Below are 21,100 nucleotides of genomic sequence, written 5' to 3'. Positions count from 1 at the left end.
TAGGATCTTAATAATTTGCCAGTTAACTCTGTGCAACCGATCAGACTCAGACAAATAAGATCGATATAGTATGTTGATTTATTTGGGGCACAGTTGGGTTAGAGGAAAAGTGTGAAAGACAGTATATTGCATAGAATGTCTTTGAATTTTTGGTTGAGGCGTAACACCCTCAGCTACATAAGAATACATCAAAATAAGTGTGAAATAAAATGCACCAGACCATAAAAAATATACACTGTGATCGAGACGAGGATGATTTTTTTCCTTCTCTGTAAAAGAAATCCCACAATATTCCTAAATGGCACAAATCTCTCGCTAAGAACTTTTTCTTTAGCAAATGACAAGAGGTTTTTGGTAAGTCACCTGAAAGATGTTATTGTCAAGTGGACTGTTAAGCAACCAACATAACGCTCAATGACATCTGCAGGCCTGAGCATGAAAACATACAGTATGCATCTAGAACCCTTATATAAATGTAACCATTCATTCAACATACTTAAAAAATAATCTATCAACATGTTTAGGCTTAAAATAAAGACACATATCACATACAACTACCAGCTCCATTAATAAGAATAACCTGAAAACATAAATACTAGTAGAGATTTTAACAATTTAACCTTTGATTAACAGTATGGACTGAGATACCTGCAGCAGCATGTTTGGTATATCCAGGCTGAATACCTCCCCCTGCTGAGTAAACATAGGTACTACCAGCATGTCAGTAGATGCAGTGCAGAGGTATTGAATGGCAGTGATCAACTACAAATACAGATTCATCATTCACATAAAGTAATACAAATACATGATAAAACAGCTACTAATGCAACGGGTTAGTGCGATGTACAGAGGTGAGTACAAAAATAGGAAATACTTTAGCATTGTTATCATATTCTACAGGCTTATACATTTACCTGCAATCCAAGTAAATATTGGGACACGGGGAAAGACAAGTGTCAAAAATATGCAAATGAATATTCATGTAGTTTGGCAAAAATAAAAGTCTCAGCACAAGCTCCACTTACAGAACATACAGGAAGTGATTTGAAGTCACGAGGAGTCAGTGCTTACCACTATCTAACAGGGTTAGTTTCTTGCAGAGATTGTGGTGAGAAAATCGATACCACTCTCATGTCTGTGCAGTGAATCCGAAGCTACTTCCAGCAGTGGGTAAGCTTGGCTTAGCACACAGACTGGATAAAGATAGCCAGGCTCTTTCCACAGTAAAAAAAATATCTGTCTGCTCATACCTCTAAAGCCCGCCAAATATTTTATTTTGCACAAAAAACAAAACGTAAAGTGAGTGCAAGTGTGGGACTATTTTTTGGCCAGGAGCAGTGACTTTCTGGAGTCTTGTCAGGAAACCAGTGGAGAGTATGTGCCTGGTTGTCTGACTACCAGACCACAACCAGCAGCATCTGTGTGGGAAGAGGTCAAAGTGAATGGCCGGAGAAAGATTCACATTTGACAACTACAACCTTGACTAAAAAGACAGTTTGTGATTTTCTCGTGTATACCTGCACTTGTTATCACACGACCAAAATTTCATATTTGACTAGAAATTAACTCAACGCGAACAGACCTCCCCTAACGCATGCCCAATCTCACAATGGTGATAAAGGGGAAAAAGGATTTGTGTTTGCCCTGTGATTTGGATCCGCTCCAAAATTGAAATATTTCTTTAGTCCATGCTACACCCTTCCAACAAGTTTCATAATTATTTAACTTGTAGTTCTTCGGTAATCTCATAAACTGAGCTGAAAACATGACCTCCTTGACAGACGTAATAACTGTTTCACCTCCATTGACAACTGAGCAAACTCCAGCTTCTGGGGAAGCGATGGAAACACCAAATAAGTAGACCTTGTGTTGAGAGAAAACATCAAAGACAGGTTATTGCAGTAGTTTAGGCATTTTTGTTGTCACATTAGTTAGGGTGAAAGCAAATCAGAGTCACAGAAGTGTACCATGTTGTACCGTAAGTTCCTAAACTTAACAATTACAAATTAAATGATTTCAGTAACTCTTCAGCCTTTTTCTAAATTTCAAACTTTTGAAGAAAAAAAATCTAAAGCACCACCACGGTCGGTGATTCTTTTCCCAATGGCTCAATATATAATATGGTCCTACTGTACACTGATTACCACAAATTTCAACAAATGGTTGACTATTATGCAACATGTACTACTGCCAAAGCTTTCATGAAAAAAACACAATCATACAGGTAGAAAAGGAGTCCAACTACAGCAGTTATTTAATGTGGACACGCGCAGGTCTGCGTGTCGTCCAGTGTGTCAGCTACCAGTTTACCATAGGCCCAGGAATGAGCTCGGAGTCCAGCATTGGCTCTCTGCATCACAGACAAGAGGAGTGTTTGTGTTTTCCAGCATCCCAGAAGTTCTAATAATTTGTTGATGTGGTTCTCAGATCGTGACGGAGCCCTCGTGGTCATGCCTTTTGTTCCAGAGTAAGAAAAGGGGCTCCAGGTGATGTTTAATTTTCATATCAATCAAAATCCCTGTCACAGAAAACTTTCTCTCAGATAGGGGTAACGCTGAGGTCTTCAGAGAGGGAAAAGCCTGAGTCTCGGTCACGTGTGGGTTTCTCAGCTTTGGTGTGTCTCCTCACGTCTTCGTGTCCGTAGCTGGCGTGACGCTTCAGCAGCAGCTTGGACATACAAGATGAGGAGGTATGGAGGCCGAACGCCAGTCCAAGGCTGGTCCCTGAGGAGACACTGGGGGCAGAACTGGTGTTTGTGATGGCTTTGGGGGCTTTGGGCATAACCAGGGGCAGGCTCTCTGCCTCGTAGCTTTGCTCGTCGTAGGCGTAGTTGACGTTGCCACAGGGGAAACTCTGGAGCTTAGCCAGGTCCATACCAGCTTTCGTGGTGCCACCTGTTGGAGTCTTGTGGGAGGATGTGCTCGGGGCAGCTTGAGCCTGGCATGACGAGGGTGGAGTTGTGGAAGTGCAGAGGCTGGAAGGGCTGTGGTGGGTGCTGCTGGTGCTGTCACACTCAGCCTTGTTGCTCTCCAAGGTGGGGCTACAGGTCTGAGGAGCCTGTGTGTTGGAGGTGGAAGCATCAGAGCTTGAGAGTGGCACAGACTGAGTGTGAGCAAGCGTTTTCTTCCCCCGGAAGTTTTCCAAAACCCAGGAACCGTATGTGGGGTTCCACAGGTTCTTCGTCTTGTTCTTCAGCCTCTGGCTCCCTGAGGAGGAGCTGTTTCTTGAGCAAGGTCGGTGATGAGGAGGTTCAGGATGAAGCCAGTGGCCTCCTGTTGAGAAACCAGGGGCAGGAACAGGCTCGGCCCAAGATGGCTCCAGAGCCTCACGGCATGATGTGACTTCATGGTGGACAGGTTGGGTCCTCTGGAGGAGTAGACGCGGTTTGGTTGGCTGTGGGGGAAGAGGGGTTGGACCTAGGCCCAGAGAGGAGAGACCCAGCTGGGGGGAGGAAGCCTGGGAAACAGCATGGGAAACCAGGAGTGGAGTGAGGCTGGTGGAGGTGTGGTCAGAGGGACGGATTATTGTGCCACCATCGTCCTCTGCAGTGGGATTATATTCCACTGGTAGGGGTGTGTTGATCACATCTGGGTCCTGAAAGAGAACAGAGGAAGAAAGAGTAGATATATATATTACATTATTTAACACTAATGGCAATTGTATATACAGACAGACATGATAGAGAGCATACCTGAGAGCAGTAGTTAATTCTCTCCAGGATAGTGGAGAAGTTGGGCCGGTGCTCAGGACAGTGCTGCCAACACTGGGTCATGATCCGATAGCTACATACATAAAAACACATTTCAGATGGATATTGTTTAAGTTGCATGTTATATGAACCATATTATATATCACTTTCATAGGAGGAAGCAGAGGAAACTTTCTAAAAGTTTGATAAATTCCATCTCAAAGGTGGTACACAAAGGCATCTGTATCATTATCTCTAAAATCATTTTTCAAAGCATCCCAGCTGTTTTCTGCTTCAACTTTACATCCAGGCTCTTTTGATTTATTCCCTGTCAGTACTCACACAGGCCCCGGACAGCTCTTGGGAGGATCCATCCTGCCTCCACTGGTGACAAATTCCAGCACCTCTTGGTTGGTTTTACAAGGATACGGCATGTAACCCAGAGAGAGGATCTCCCACAGCAGCACTCCAAATGACCTGCAGGGGGAGAGAGAGACAAACAACTGAGCTCAACTGAAGATACAAGAATCAATCTGAAAGCACTGGAACTTTATAGAAATCAAATGATCGTATTTAAATATTAATAATAATCGATGTTGCTTGGACTAGATTATATATCCATCCATTACATAGGGAATCTGAATTACGATAGCAATTCAGGAATTCAGGAAGCCGTTATAGAGTGCCAAGAGGAAAAATAAATATTTTAAAGAAATCCTTTGTCCCTAATGCTGTGACACTATTAAATTACACTAAATGCACAGGGCATACTGTATATTATAGAGGGATGCAAGTTCTTTATGCTGTAGGTTTATGGGGCAACAAGCGTACTTTATTCATTTATTTTTAGTAATTTATTCATGTCTTTCTATATGAAATGTTGTGTCCAAACTGGTTGTTTTATGTGTATATATTGTGTTTTTAATGTCCTGTCTATTTTTTGTATTCTTGTGGTGGAACCGAAGGTGGACAATAAACTTTGCGTATAACATCATATCAGACAAAGTATAAACTTTGTCTGATATTAACTCTACAGAACCAATATTATTCTCTGTTAGAACATCTCACATGATGAACTGTGATGTTTCCCACAGTTGTTCACTGGGGTTGGGTTCTGGTGACTGGGTGGAAAGCCACATAAGCCAGCACTCTTGTTTTTCTAATTTGTTCTGCTGGAAAAAATGACTCCTCCTTTAATCAACTACACTTCTGTGGTTAAACTGTAGCTGAATTACAAAGGTCGACCTCAATTTTATGGACAGCTTTTCACATAAAAATTCCGATTGCAGCAATAAAATAGTTTTGACTTCAGTAAAATTCTCCTGATGTTTGGCCCATGCTAAAAAATGGACTGTGTCATTGGAAAAGTGGTTTGGACACCGCTGCTCAATGTTTTCTTGATTTAACAGGCTCTGCGTCTTGAATACAGATGCTGTTCTGTCTTGTTGCAAAGATGCCCACTTGATTTAGAGCTGCTCTCTACTGTAGAGAGTTGTTTGTAGGTGTTTATTTTTTTAGGAGTAAAATTACTTTAATCTCTCTTGTTTGCATTGCACTGACAGCACGGAGGCTTTTAAATTAGCTGCAATTTGGAGCTGGAATACTTACAAGAACGGTTCGGCTCTTTGACACTGGTAGAAATGCAAATTGGTTTCCAAAATCTGGTATCGGCTGTTATTTTCCAGAAGACAAATGTACTAATGCACAAATTAGCAAGTTTGAATAAAGCATGTGGTGTGCCAACAGTTAGCATGAACACTTCATATTCCGCATTTATCAGAGAGCTCGTATTTGTGTTAATCAGCATTCCTACCATGTATCAGTCTTGCAGGTGAAGATTCCCTCCATGAAGGCCTCCGGTGGCATCCATTTGACTGGCAGCATGGCGCGACCACCTTTCCTGTAATAGCTGGCTCTGAGAATATAAATAAAATCTGATTCAGGAATGTCCATTTATCATCAGTTTATAGACAAGAAGGTAAATACCACAAGGCCATGAACTCTGTAAGTAAATTTTGAATGTGGCCCTGCGGAGGATAATCAAATCGCTTTTCAACTGGTCCCTCCATTTACCACATCAACCCAGTGCTGCCTGGACTCCTGCTCCCATAAGAGACGTCATTGCAAGTCATCCTGTGTGCTTTGCTATGTGGACTGCCACAAAGTATGTGATGATGCAGTTTGGTATACAAACCTATAGATGTCTCGTGCCATGCCAAAGTCTCCAATTTTGGCCACTCTGTCTGGTCCAGGGCAGGTAAGCAGGCAATTTCTAGCAGCAATGTCTCTGAAAAAACACAAGATATGTTTCAGAATTAAGCTTCATGATCACACCGAACCACCATCATCATTTACTGTGTGATAAAAGAGGGCTAGTTAGTTTTTTCCTAAAATCATTGAGATTGATATCAACTGGTATAAACTAGTTTTCACTTGGATTTACATTTACCTAAAAGTTTCCTGATGCAAGAAAATGTTGACCACTGTAGTTTACAGTAAACAAGGTCCACTATGTGTGTGTGTGTGTGTGTGTGTGTGTGTGTATATATATATATATATATGTATATATATCAGGAAAATAATATCACCTTTTTTTGTCTTTAATCAGGTGAAAAACATTAAATTCCTGGATTAAACAAAAATGGTGAGGCCTAATGCCACACTGCTCATTCAAGTGTTTTGCTGCAGTAGGGGGATTCTTACAGAACAATACATTTTAGGTCATACTGTATATTATATTTTGTGTTGCTCAATCTGAGCTCTTAGCAGTTATAACTGGGTGTGGCTCTGAACCTATGTATGAAGTGGTTCTCCTCCAGGTAGTGACAGCCGAAGGCGATGTCTCGGGCCATCTGCAGCAGCTCCCGCATGGTGAGGGACGAGTTTTGGCCCTGGATACAGCACAGCTCAGTTCAGTTTAGTGTAACACACACACGCACACACACACACACACACACACACACACACACACACACACACACACACACACACACACACACTAAAGTGTAGTACAGACGTACAGCTCGTGGCCTGTTCTTCCTCAAGAAGCTCTTCATGTCTCCTCCGGTCATCAGCTCCAGCAGGATGAAGCGTGGCAAGATGTTCAGACTGACGCCGATGCAGCGCACAATGTTTTCATGGCTGAACTTGCTGCATGGGCAAACGGTGAACAGCAATTTGATCAAACAAAATGTGCTTTGTGTTTATGCATTGGAATGCTTGATACAGAAGACAGTGACAATGTAGATAAAAGAGAGAAGATGGATGCTGCTGCAAACAATGTGACTTTTGTTCTGCAATAACCATAAACAACTTGGCTTGTATCAACATATTTAAAAAAAAAAGAACTATTCGCAGTGATGTATCTGTCGATATCTTACTTTTTGTGAATGCTGCAAAACCAGAATCTTTGACTGCTGTGTCATTACCTGGGCATAGCTCCCTATTGAATGTTATTAATACACTGATTGAGGATGTTTTATGTTTGAAGATGATACATAATAAAATGAAGTTAAAGTAGTAAAATGTTACAATACGTAGATAAACAATAAAATAAACAAATCTTTGGCACCAACTTTGGGAATCATTGCAGTAAAAGACAAATGTAAATTCATGTGGCAACAACATTGGTTTGAGGTTTTGGATGTGGACATGACGTTAGACCTCACATTATTTTGCTGTGCAGTTCTGCTGGTGCAGTTTTATTATTGGCCGGCTCCTCATAAGTGATTGCAAAGACACCCAGCGATGTTACGCAATAGGGCATAATATTGCACAATATTTTTTGACAATGAGAATTAAACAGAAAACACCCAAATCCCAAAGGAAATTTAGATATAAAAAGTTTTAAGATTGTCACGATACAATACAGTTATATAAAAAACCTGATATTTGATAAGAAAAAAAATGTCCAAGCACACAAACTAAGATGAAAAAAGCTTTTTTTTACAACCTGCTCACAGTATCAATACAGAAAAAATGCGTCCCGATCTCCTTGAGATTTATTGATCAATGAGTCTTTGGAAATGCCAGAGTGAGTTTGCGAGTGAAGATTTGAGAGGGCACAAGAACAGAATTATCAGCACCGATTAAGTTTTGAGTCCATCTTGGTGCTTGCTCAGTTGGAAATATTCTTAACAATTGCTTCAGCAGATTCTAAGCAGCATGAAATGAAAAAGTGACTTTTTTCTGACAGGCCTCATCAGTATCTTGGCTGTCAGGATTACATCTTTTTTTGCAGCTGAAACTTTGGGACCAATAAAAAAAATATGAAAGATTTCTAACCAGAAGAAACTGGAAATCTTCTTTGTTGTGGATCGAGGTCTCATCTTTCTAAAAAAACATCTCTAATACAGTGAAAACGCCCAACAGATGTTTGAGAGGGAGACTAGTTATTGGTACTTACCAATTAACACCTCACAGGTCATAAACAATAATGAATGTTTTATAGTTATTTAACTGATATTTAAAAAAATAAATCCCTAAAGACATTGTCCTTGAATAATTGGCCTCTCAAATAATTAAAATTAAAACTAGATAATTGTAAGAGTAGTCAACATGTGTGATACATTATACTGAAAGTTTCACATCTCGCTCCAGCTATTTAACTCCACCAACTCCGAAACGAGTTGCTGTTTGATATTGTGAGCACGAATCGAAGTGTGAACTGCAGTATGGGGCACCTCATAATCAGGGCCTCCATCAGGAAATCCATTTCATCCTGTTCGGAGCAGATTTCAGGAAGAGTCTGTGGAGCAGAAAGAATCAGAGAAGGCGTTTGAGGCGTGTATGCGTCATCGTCAAGAGATAAAATGTCATTGCATCTAATCAGCAGACTATTGAAAAGGCAAACCCATGTGGAACATTGTGTAGTTTTTCCCCCAAGTGACCTGAGGACACTGACTCACTTCTTTTTTTTGTCTTTTAAAATACTTTGCGTGCGTGTGTGACCTTTAGATCCAATGTTATAGGAGCACCCCTGTGTGCTGTTGTTGAGTTGATTACATGTAATGAACATATTTCCTGGTGAGGCTCTATCACCTGACATTTATGTGCAAGTTTTTCCTCGTGTGCTCTAAGCTGACCTTTATGGCCACCTGCATGGGGCTGTTATCATCGCTAATCCCCAGAACCTGTCCTTCATAGACTTCACCAAACGCACCATGGCCGAGAGCCCTGAAAAAAAAAAAAAAAAATACAACAATTAAAGTGAACACATTGGTAAAAAGGCAATCTGTGTGAACGTTGGCAGAACCTCAAAGTGACATTTTGACAACGTGCCCAGATGTGCTGTACCTGAGAAGGGTTATGTTCTTGCGTGGTACTTCCTTCAGTTCATTGAGAGAGGCGGCCTTCCCTGCGAAGCAGTAGTTGGGGTTGTAGTCAGTCATGATGGTGGAGGAGCGGATCTTGCTCAGCTTATACTCTGGACTCTGCAGACGCCCCCTCACTGCGTGCAGGTCGTTCTTCCTACGGTACCACACTGAAGACAAAGATAGGACAAGACAAGCTTCTTTTACTTCAAAGTCTCTTCAAAATCACAACACTTACTGGTCCCCACACTTGCAAGTAAGTTGGAGAAAGCAACTGCCTGACTATCTGCTGACTGTAGGAGCGGTAACACAAGGAGGGGTAAAGCCGCATCTCAGTAGTCAATGCTTATGGGTGTAAAAACAACGTTCTTGTGGGAAAAAAACAAACTTTTATAATAAAGTTGGTTCACAGACAGCCAATCGGTGTTCGCCTTTGAGAAGACAGATCCTTCCATGCGCAAACACAATGTTTTACGGGATGCATGTGGGATGTCCTCTCCTTGGTTACTGCTCCTAGACTGTCTGTGCCAGTGAGTTTGGACTCACCCGCCATGGAGGCAGCCCACGTCCCCAATGCAGGTTGGTAGTCTGCCAGGGAGGGGGGCGTTGCGTGCAGGTAAGAGGTGCCGTTGAGCCATCGCCCGGTGCAGTTGCTAGGGACTCAGGGGGGTGGGGGTGGGGGATGGGGGGTTGTTCGGTTGAGGGGTGGGTTGAGGAGGAGGAGGAGAAGGAGGAGGAGGAGGGGAAGGAGTAGGAGGAGGAGGAGTAGATGGGGCGCCCAGGGAACAGACTACCTCCCTGCATGGGGGAGAGCTCAGGTGAAGAGACACTGTTAACCCTAAGGGTGTGTTTGTTTGTGTGTGTGTGTGTGTGTGTGTGTGTGCGTAAGTGTGTTGGGTGTGTGTGTGTGAGTGTGTGTGTGTGTGTGTAGGTGTGCTTGAAACGGAAAGCAACATCTGAACAAATGTCCTGTTTTTGTTTTAGTATTCGATTTATTCACTTGCAAATTCACACAATTACACACAGTGCAGTTAGTGAGAAAGTCACACTAAATTTATTTTTCATTAAAACAAAAAGTTGTTCATGAAAGTCAGTTTAGTTTGCACTTAATCTGGTAATTGTAGGAGAACGATGGCATGCAGTTACACTCCACAGCTGCTCGTTCATGACTGGTTATAATTAGCAAAACAACCATCTTATCTGCAATTAATATCCGTCTGATTGCAGCTACGTTTAGCTATAGCTGTCATAACTGAAACTTTTTTTCTTTCACGTAATAACATTTGATTGTTTTCGATCTTTTCTGTTCAGAACTTTGTGTTGTTATCTGAAAGTGCAATTTATATGATGATTAACATTTGCCGGCCTGGCTGATATTAACTCTTCTTCCACTTTAATGCATTTTTCTAATTTACCTTTGTTTTAAAGTAAGAGTGCCATGTGAACATTGATGCCCAAGTTTGCTTCCAATGTGAATTTCACACATTTACCAATACATATCAAATGAGGGTCTGCCTCTAGTGCCTATTATTATCAAGGGATGTGGAGATAACGGACCTTTTTCAAAGCAGACCTTTTGACATGTCATAGTAGGAAAAGTACAGGTGAAATTGATAACATTGATGATTTCAGCCTCAGTCCTATTATGCGCAATAGCAGGGCTTCCCCTAATGTTACTGTGCTGTCTCCTGTCTCCCGTGAAAAAGGAATATTTACCCAATGTTGTAAAAAGTTGTTCTTTCTCTTTCTAGAGGCGGAAGTTTTAATTTCACTCACTTTCACTTCACAGCAAACAACATACCGATGATCATGAGATATATTTTACGCAAAGTAGAGGACCAAGAATAAAGCTCATGAAGTGTCCAAAATAAAAAGAGGATCCTCGCATGGGCACGAATGTGGGTCAGGAAATGTATCATTACGAGGGGAAACGATGCTCCTACAGTGGTGTTAGATTTAAGTTCACCAGAACAGGCATCCCAAGAAGGAATCTTCCTCTCAAGTCCATTCATTTCCACAACAATGTATTTTAATTTCTCATATGTTGTCAAAGTATTTTGCTTTAGGGTTGGCTGGAAAACTGACATAATCCCAAACGACAACAAAAAATAATCTTAATACGTAAGATTTACTGTTTCTTTATTCCCTACATGAAGTGTATGGTATATATTCAGTCAGGACCCCGAACTGCTTTATTTTTCATGCCTGGCTGCCTCGTCAGCCAGCGTACAAGTCCAGGGAGCTGAACAATGTGATTGATATTTTACAGGAAGTCAGTGCTGTGCAGATTTCTCTAGAGGCTGTTACAGGCTGAAAGAAAGAGTGAGTCTTCCTGTTGAGCTTTACTTAATATTCAGCACTTTCATTGAGGGGATCGAGAGACGAGAGAGAGAAAAACTGCGGTCTTGAAAAACCTTACACAGCACTCGGTGGAGGATTAGTGGGTCGATTGAAACGCCAGGATTCCCTTCCTGATTATCTGCAGCAGACGGTTGTCAAAGAGGTGACAAAAGTGCAAAAAAGTGTTAGCTGTATAATCCCTCACTGTCCTATATTATTGCAGAACGACTGCATACAAACTGTTTGTATAAATACATTTATAAAGTGTCTGTGGTTAATTAAGCTAGATTTAGTCTACCAGTTAACATTAAACAGCATATATTGCATAGCAGCTTCTGAGACCAAGATATTAATGCAGCATTAGGTAATGTAATAGTCCTCATTCATAGATTGTGGTTGTCTGTTAATTCCTCTTCCCTAGATTGTTATTGCCACTGAGTAGTGAAAATTAAAACCAGTTAATTGTTAATTCCCTAATTTTTCCTATTTTAAGCAGTTGGTTTGTGCAAGAATCATCATTAAAGCATTTTACAGCATGTCAGGCTGTCAGCCTGTCTCAGTCTGGTCATCTCTTCTTTCACAACCAAATACTCTTTATCACTGTACTTTGTGAAAAAAGAGTTTTGCTGTATCAAAGCTCGAGTCTTTTTATAATATCCTACAGTAATACTCACATCACAGAGACTCAATGCCCGTGGGTTAAGATAAACTGTGTGCTTCCTGAATTGACTGAAAGGCTTATATCTTTTATCACCGTTCTCCATCTTCCCAAAGTGTCATGTAATGTTCATATTTTATAATCCTGATTGTTTCTTCAGTTGTTTTTCTCAGCCACTGAATCATAACGCCTGGCATTTACTGCTGTCTAATCCCACTCATCACTACACATCTCCAGCTGAGATAAACTTCCTAGATAAATGTCAAGCTTGTCCTTCTTTATAGCCAATGATGTATCTTAATATCAAAGTAATATAGTGAGATGTTTACAGCACATCTCCACTGTTTCTTGCTTCCATGAAAGCAATTATACTGTAGGCAATAAATACAACATATCACTTGCATTTTTTCACTTATCATCTGCCTTACAACCTTGTTTCACACTCTTTGGCAAAAAAAAGTCCTATTTACATTCAGAAAGCAAAGAGAGTCACCTGAAATAAGTGCTTGTAATAAAAGTGTCTGTATATGCTCACTTCATATTGTGTCAGCAACATTTAATTCAGAGCCCTATCTTTTCCCAAGCTCCTTTAATTATCTGGCAAACAGCCAGAGGAAGGCATTTTAACCAACACTTATTAAAAGGTGTTCCTGTTTCTGTTGTCAGCAACATCTGGAAGGATCTGGAAGTCCAGCTGCGCTCACAGCCGGTGGAAGGCGGACGGCACAGAGTGCACACAGAACTGGAAGAGTCTCTTACTGAGGATGACGCCGGTGCAGATCAGCGCGATGCCGCTCGCAATGGTGGAGACCACGACGGCCAGGATCAAAGATGTCGACATCTGGCCCTGTAGAGCCGGGCCTTGAGGAGCTGCTGGGAGAAGAATTGTTTTTGTTAAGATTCTTTATCTGTTTAGACTGGAAAAACGTTTGAGGGAATTATCATTTGACATTAAAATGAGCTGTTCACAGACTAGCCAGGAGATATAGTAATGTTTGTCGAGGTTTAATTACGTACCCATGGTGCCGATACATGTGACGTTGTCGCTAGCCAGGACTTCGTCGTCGTCGTCGCAGAGACACAGGATGAGGTGCGTTTCTTCATCTCGTTTGCAGCTCTGCGTTTGACAGTGGCTGCAGTTCAGCTGCACCTTGATCTCACACTCGCCGTGACTCTCCATGGCTGTTGGGAAAATTGTAAACACAGATAAACACATGGATGCACAAACACCAGACACAAGAGGGATATGTAAGTCTGCGGGGTACACCAACAAGGTCAAGTGATGTGCTGTAGGTTTCTCTTGGCCAGCAAATCTCATGAAAAGATCAAACTCAACATTAAATTGAAGTATCCTAATGTTTTGTGGCTTATTTGCTTTTTGCCTTAGAGCTCAACTGTTGTCCGTTGACATCAGGAGGGCAGAAACCCTACAAACCTTCCACTGCAGACTCACAACTCACCTGTTCAGAGTTTTTTTAATGAAACATTGAATCATTAAAACACATTTAAATAAACAAAAACTTTCTAAAATGGAGTACAAGCCATTTTGCCTATTTGATCATTTTATGTACTCGCATGATTCTTGCACATTTTCAAGTAGTATCTTCACCCTAAGGTTGCATGCACTTATAGTAGTTAAATGAAAGTAATGTAACGTCTACTACATTACATTCATTGGTTGTTGTTTTGTTATTTTGAGTCAACTACACATTCACCATCCCTCTGCTGTAATTATGCGCTATAGCACCAAAATAGTCCCCAACAAATGCTCCATTTACTCCTGTTCATGTTCCCTAAAACCTTTTTTATAAATAGCCTTATAGCCTTTTGTAAAAATTAAAGTAGAATATAAGTAAATACAGGCCTTAAGCAAGAACAAATGGGCTGAGAGCCACATACTGGGCGTGGAAGTCAGAATTTATGAACAGATGGACTGTTTTTTTGGTGTTTTCAAGGAAGTTGTTGATGGTAAAAAATACAGAATACAACCAACATTGTACTTTAATCTCTGAGCACGTTACATATCAAGCTCAACTTTATGTGATCAATTATGTCTGTATTTGTATAAAACGTAGTACTGTAGCTAATAAAAATTGTTCCATTGTCGAATGACTCACTACTCTAATTGGTGACCTTAACAGTATTATCCATTGTTCCTTAATACAAATGATGAAAATGGAGGAGAATATGTGTGTCAGATTAAACTTCTTCATCCTCCACTCCTTTTAAAAAAAAAGAAAAGTAAGTTAATCTCTGTTTAGATCTCACTGAATGTGTTTCCTGTTTGGACAGTGCAGGGGCAGCCGCTGAGACACTTGAAAGCATCGTCTGGCAGCAGCCACGGCAGCAACAACAGCGCCTTTCACATGGGAACGGAGGGCCGTCTGTTGGTGCTGAGGGCAACGAGCTACACGAGGCTGTGAATTAGTCAACTGCCCTCCTCTTCCTCCCGCTAAATAATGAGAATCAGATGGTAGTCTCACAAAAAAAACACTATACAATATATCCGTGCACATGTGTGAGTGTGTAGGCCTGAGTGCTCTGACAGATAGTTTGGCACAAACAGGTACAAGCACATGTGTAAACACACAGTTTCTCAGCCCATCTACAAATCACATCCATTTTCAATTACTTTTCTTTTCATGACTTCATATCAAAGTCATTTCTTGACGTGGTCTTTATTTGTCATTATTGTTGTTGCTCTTCCTCTTCATTTAATGATTTAATTTTGTGTTCTATTCAACAATCTTTTTTATCTGCTTTTTTTTTGCTTTTTTGCTTTTCATTATTACGTGGTATTGTAGACTTTATAAAAATGGACATAGCCTCTCCGTTGGGGTTCGTTCTCTCAACTGGATCCAATTGTACTCGCCTTTGGGAGTCACCATCTTGTCACACTTTGACTCGGCCTCATTTCCTCTTACCAAAAAAGGGCATGTATGTGACGTTGGGGGGAGGGGGATACGTCCATCTTGCTGACGTATACCTCCGAGGAGAAGTGAGGGCCAGCGGCTAGCTGTCACTCAAGAGGCTGCGCCCCTAATTAAACTCCTAATTAAACTTTAAACTCCGATAAAATAAAAAATTAGCCTGGTACAAAAAAATTCCCCCCACTCACTGTTGTCAAGGAGATATTTTTAGGGGCACACATGGTAAAACAATAATAGATGCAGAAATTACAATGTGCTGTTTCAAATTCAGTGTCACATTTTTATTGTGTACTTCTGAAGATGCAACATAGAAGGTAAACCGACAGCACCATCGCTGTCACGACAGTACAATATTAAAAATATACCATACATTCAGAATAAGGGCTGTGATGAGACCCTCAGCTCACAAAACAAGACAATACACGAGATGAGATTTTGACACTATTTTAAAATTTCAGTATTTCCTTAACAGCGGGGTTGATTTTAGCAGAGAGCTGTGGTGATGCTGCAGGGGTCTTTGCATAGTACTTGTGTTAGATGCGGTGTAGCCTACGGTACTCATGGAGGTAAAGTATAACCCCCGTATATGTGTTTTAAACATATGAACCGTATCTACATTGACTGATCAGATCAGTCTGTGTGTCACCTGCTGCCTCACTCGCTGTGCTGGGCGGAAAAACCAAGTCAAGGAATCAGTTAAACACTGTTAATTTCTTCCAAAAGAGCTGAAATAAAAACTATTTTGGTTAAGTACATTTCTGCTGTCACTTGGCTTGTGAGCTGCCATAAGGACACACATATAGAGGCTTCGGCACTCGGCATCTTCTTACACTGCTTACATCTGGTCTCACATGCGTGACCAGATGTAAAAATTCAGTCACACACTCAAATTTTGATCGCAGTCTGGAGCCTTGTCTAGTCTACTTTACTTTGCTCTAGTTTAACAACTGTCTTTTTTTTTGGTGGCAGACTTATTCACAGATTTATCAGCATGTCTTCAGAACATTATCATATGTCAGTCTCACCTGCCAGAGGCTGAAGGAAAATCTCTCCCATCGGATGAAAGAATGAGATTCCATTCTGACCATCGGCGGTGACCTCATCCGTCAGCGCAGCGTCGCCCCCTGTTACAAAGTTGATGTTGTGAACTCTCTTATCAAAAGATAATGTCAAAACCATTGCAACCCAAATATTTATTCTCATCAGTTTTCAGCCCCTTTTACACTTTTCTCTCAACTAAGAAACACCATGGACACATTACGGAACGGGCCAACTGGGCACAGACCATGGTAGTCCTTGACACCACTTACAACACTGCAAAACTGTACATGAACAGTGACATTTACACGCTGCAAAACTTTTTCAGTGGAAATTGTGTCATTTCTGTCGAGTCAGTTACTGAGAGCAACCAGACAGGAATAAATTATGCTTTAGAATGAAGAACAACTCAGCTCTCTTAAATCTCATTTATGCTAAATAGATTATAATTCTTCTTTTTCAAGGAGCAAGAGACAGCGTGAGACGGAAGCACAGACATAAAAGTGTTTTGGGATTTTAGTGCGGGGGTTGGAAATGGCAAAGCAATGTCGTTTAAGGTCAGCTGACAGAATACTGTTACCTCTGTAACCTCCTCCGCCGCCTCCGGCGGTGCAAGCCCCGCCTCCACTTCCAAATCCCCCAAAGGTGGACCAGCTGAGCTTGGACAGGGCAAGGGGACACGAGGAGCCCCCCTCAGCACCCTCCACCAGAGACTTTCCTGCCCTCAGGTGAGAACTGGGACTGTCTTTCCAGCCTCCACCTCCACCTTCAGAGACACAGGAACAAGCACAAAAGAGTATTTTATTAAAACATATTACATATGCTATTATAAAAAAAATGTATCGCTCAGGTCGCTCAAATCAAGCAATCTTTAGAAATGTTCCCTTGCCGTCAGACAGCTCTTTCCGACAGGGAACTCAAGCCGCTATCTCTGATCTCTTCAAAGCCAACACAGACCTTTGATAAAAACCCAAACAGGAGTTGCTGGTAGTTCTAGCTGCTGGTGTAGGCTACCCCTTGGTATGTGCAGGCAAGCAGACGGCCCACCCCATATAATTGTGAAAATTATTATTTACTAATAAAAGTCTGTGTAAATTGAATAGGGTCCATTGGGCGGCACAATGGTGTGGTGATTAGCACTGTCGCCTCACAGCAAGAGGGTTCGAATCCCGGCTGGGGCCCTTCTGAGTGGAGTTTGCATGTTCACCCCGTGTCTGCGTGGGTTTGCTCCGGGTTCTCCGGCTTCCTCCCACAGTCCAAAGACATGCAGGTTAATTGATAACTCTAAATTGCCCGTAGGTGTGAATGTGAGTGTGAATGGTTGTCCGTCTGTGTTTGTCTCTATGTGCCCTGCGATAGATTGGCGTCAGGGCGTACCACGCCTCACGCCCAATGTCAGCTGGGATCGGCTCCAGCCCCCCGATAGGGACAAGCGGTTGAAGATTGATGGATGGATGTGTCTATCACTTTCATATTTCCATACTTGATTACCGCTTTATGGATGTGGATTTATAGCCTCAGAAGTTTGCATCCAAGAGCTTTATAGTAGTTTTTTACAAATAATTTAAGGTTTTATCATTTGGAACTGTGGTAACACTTCACCATTAATAAGTTGCTTATTAGCATGCAAATTAATAACATATTGGCTATTAAATAGTCATGTGTGTTGAGTGAACCTGATGAAGGCCTTACTGAAAAAATCACATCGGCAATTGGCTCCAGTGAGCTACTGCTGGATGTTCTTGAGCTGACTGAGCAAATAGCAACAGAGGAATTCAGAGAGAGAGAGAGAGAGAGAGAGAGAGAGAGAGAGAGAGAGAGAGAGAGAGAGAGAGAGAGAGAGAGAGAGAGAGACAGAGAGAGAGAGACAGAGAGACAGAGAGACAGAGGGCTGTCTGACTGGGTGTCCAGCCAGTAAATCATGCTCAGCTTGGTGCATTAGGGACTATCAGTCTCAAGAATGTAAGGTTTTCCAAGGAATGATCTCAGTTATGTTGAAACCAGGTTTGACATGGTGGGAAGACCTCCAACTGTTGATTTGAATGAAGCATTAGAGGAACACAGCATGGTAACCGGAGGAGACAGTTAGCGAAGAGCTCTTTTTCTGTTCACCAGTTGTTTTTTTTGTCGGGTTTTTGTGTTTCTTTGTTTCCGTTCACAGGCAACTGGTGGGTGGACATCAGAGGGTCAACAGCGATACTTCAGCCATCCATTCTCCCAAACAAACAAACTCAAGAACACAGGTCTTTTTTTTACATTATGGTTTATCATTTTGCACCAATCCACAATGATGTCATCAACAGCCACTAAAGTACGCTGATGAGCGGAACATTGCGTCTGCCAGCAATAGTCTCTAAGCCGTATAATGTTTTGCAATGCGATGCATTGTATCCATTGCTCATGTGACGCCAGGATGACCAGTATTGGACACAGTTCAACACACAGCTCACTCTTACACACAAAAGGCATCCACACACACCCTTTGAACACTACTGAGAGCTACATTTTCCCCCTGACAGTCAGATCTTTATCTAAACAAACCCACCGAGGTTTCAGTAAGACGAGCTGATAAATGGTCTGTGTTGAGACTCTGTCGGTGAGATGGGATTTACTGAGAATGTTCCAGCAGGATATTTCCAAGGGCAAAGAGAGACCTCCCTTCCATAAAAGTCTTGGTTCAACCTTTCAGGAAACTAAAAACACGATCCAGATAGATCTCATTATCCACTGGCCAAACACATCCTGCTGTGCGAGGGCATGCACACATGCCAACGTGTGCTGCTTCTAGAGTGTGTGTGTGTGTGTGTGTGTGTATACAGAACAAACAAATAATCTTGTGGCCTCCTTCAACTAACATCTAACACAGAAATGAACCTGTTGTCATCTGAGGCTCATAGAACCGGAGCAAACTAAAAAAGACACTTTACCCCTCTGTGATCATGAAGTAAACAGCCAAACTTTCGTGACAATAGGAATAATATATATTTATACTGTTTAATGTTTTGTTCTACTCTTTTTTTCTGTGAAACTGTTGCTTTCATCCGTAATCAAGTCATAATGATTTTTAGATTTTTAAGTTTAATAAGAAATGTTCTGAAAAGAGAAATTTCTCATCACTTTTGTAATACATGTTGTTTTCCATAAAATTTTAAAATGCTGATCTTAAGGTATATCCCATTACAAAGCTCAGTCAAATGTAATTAAAAGTAACCTTAATACCAGCATTTAGTGTCTAATATGTTGTTTTTGCATATTTTTTTAAATACATTTTTTTTACGAACTGCAACAGTCCGGCCGGGACCTATATTGCATGTTCTTTTCACAATCTCTCCGCCTCAATTTTTCTGTCATCTCTCCTTACTCAAAATTACTTGCAGACCTCACGGTCAAAATTTCGCTTGAAAATTGCTTTCAATTCAAGAAATAGTCTCAATGGTAACTGCACGTCATGTGGATTATCCAGTGAAGAGAGTTTTTTTAAATGCTGGACTTCTATTCACCCTCATTGTATTAGGGTGGAGGTAGTGATCACAAATTAAAGTGTCTGCATAACACTACAGGTAAATTACTTATCTTTTCTTTGTAGTCAACCATTTAAACAAACAGTACATCCACAGTGGTAGTAGTACAGTTTGGCCTATAATATAGTACCTGCAGCACCAGTTCGGCCGTTAGTACTGGGAGCCATGGTGCTGTTTTCATACTGCTCCAGTGGTATCTGGTCCAGACTGGACTCTGGATCCTCCAGGTAGGCATTTCCTCCTCCGCCAGCAGCAATCAGCAAGGGAACCAGTTCACCTTCCTCCATCTGACAAGACAGCATCACATAATCTCATTCATTTGAGGCATTTGAATTACGGACACGCTCGGTGGTGCATCTGTAAATTTGTGTCGCAACATTCCACTGCAAATTAAATGAAAAAGCATTTGTCCGAGCAGTGTAGCAAATAGAAAGTGACCCAGGAAGCTCCAAATTTATTACAAATGAGTTTATAAACATGGGGACAAATGGCCATTTTTCTTGTGCAAATTATGATAAAACAGCTTCCCAACTCTCGTGTGTTTGTCCAATTTATATTTAAATGATTAAAGAGGATGGCCGCACAGAGATTTGTTCATTTCATCAATCTCTTTTTTACCGTTTATCTCAACAGCATGGTGCTTTTTCAAAAGTTCAGTGTTTCAACATGTTTCTTCATCAGGGGCCAAAACACGGACACTTGGTTGCAGACCAGTTTTTATACGAATCAAACATTTTCAAACATAACAAGGAATCAAGTCAAATCTATACATAAACCCATGGATTAGAGTAAATTGTTTCAATATGCCTGTACACTTTATCCGCACACTTTATCCGGAAAAAAAAAAAAAAAAACCCAGAGAGGACACAGACTTCTGACAAAAAACACATTCTTCACCTTAAAGATATAGGTGGCTCCCCCTCCTCCGCCTCCTCCCCCAGCCCACTCTGCACCGGCCTCTCCCCTGAGGTTGTCTTCAATCACTGACGACTCCCCCAGGCAGATCCTCTGGGTATGGGGATTTCTCTACACCACATGGGAGAGGAAGATTTGAGTTTCAAAGGAAGAAGCCGTCTTCACGAAAGTATGAATCCAGCAGGCAAGACTTTTTTTTTTTTGATCTAGGTCACTTTCTTGTACCCCCCTCCCTCCCCTGCAAAAGAAATCCTAGGGGAACAGCCCACAGATTCTTCTGGCTGGTCCTCCAGTTCACCCTACTCACCCCAGGGCACGCATCCTCGCCTTGGTGGCCCACCAAGATGTAAAGTGTATCTTCTTTCTCCAGAGGAAATATAGCCGATATAAAGACCCCGTGGTTACGCTTGTTGTGGTTTTTGGCTCCTTTCCCTCCTGCAGCCCCGTAAGCAGAGATCCTGAGAGAGATCATTGCACCACAAGGCGTTTACATACTTTACCTAGATGAAATTGCTTTCTAGCTCTGGCTCCACAGCATATTACACACTAGATGGGCAGATAGATTAGCCGCAATACACTTGAGAAACCTGCTAAAACACACAGATTAGAAGGCACAGTCACCTGCTGTTTATAAAGAGGTCATTTTACAATCAGACACTCTGTGTTGATATTGGCATGAAGTACAGTTGTGTGTAATC

The 21,100-nt window shown here is 41.5% G+C and overlaps 1 protein-coding gene across 2 annotated transcripts in view; it reads right to left on the bottom strand.

The window, feature by feature from the left end:
• Positions 1–99: 99 nt before the first annotated feature.
• Positions 100–21,100, bottom strand: part of ltk (leukocyte receptor tyrosine kinase) — a 58,488-nt gene continuing 37,487 nt past the window's right edge. The window contains exons 13-29 of one of the 2 annotated variants that reach the window (XM_083924684.1): positions 20,710–20,860; positions 20,385–20,513; positions 19,618–19,774; positions 16,547–16,732; positions 15,954–16,052; positions 13,016–13,180; positions 12,758–12,871; positions 8,984–9,170; positions 8,773–8,863; positions 8,371–8,435; positions 6,709–6,838; positions 6,482–6,579; positions 5,883–5,975; positions 5,502–5,603; positions 4,031–4,165; positions 3,692–3,782; positions 100–3,594 (exon numbers count right to left, since the gene is read on the bottom strand). In XM_083924684.1, the coding sequence (XP_083780810.1) occupies positions 2,539–3,594; positions 3,692–3,782; positions 4,031–4,165; positions 5,502–5,603; positions 5,883–5,975; positions 6,482–6,579; positions 6,709–6,838; positions 8,371–8,435; positions 8,773–8,863; positions 8,984–9,170; positions 12,758–12,871; positions 13,016–13,180; positions 15,954–16,052; positions 16,547–16,732; positions 19,618–19,774; positions 20,385–20,513; positions 20,710–20,860 (3,049 nt within the window). In that variant the 3' untranslated portion in view covers positions 100–2,538. The remainder of the gene's footprint in view (positions 3,595–3,691; positions 3,783–4,030; positions 4,166–5,501; positions 5,604–5,882; positions 5,976–6,481; positions 6,580–6,708; positions 6,839–8,370; positions 8,436–8,772; positions 8,864–8,983; positions 9,171–12,757; positions 12,872–13,015; positions 13,181–15,953; positions 16,053–16,546; positions 16,733–19,617; positions 19,775–20,384; positions 20,514–20,709; positions 20,861–21,100) is intronic. The other variant, XM_083924685.1, reaches the window with a different exon arrangement.

This window comes from Echiichthys vipera (genome assembly GCF_963691815.1).
Source record: "Echiichthys vipera genome assembly, chromosome: 12".
Classification (NCBI taxonomy): Eukaryota; Metazoa; Chordata; class Actinopteri; order Perciformes; family Trachinidae; genus Echiichthys; species Echiichthys vipera.
This window is presented reverse-complemented; position numbering and strand designations above follow the sequence as displayed.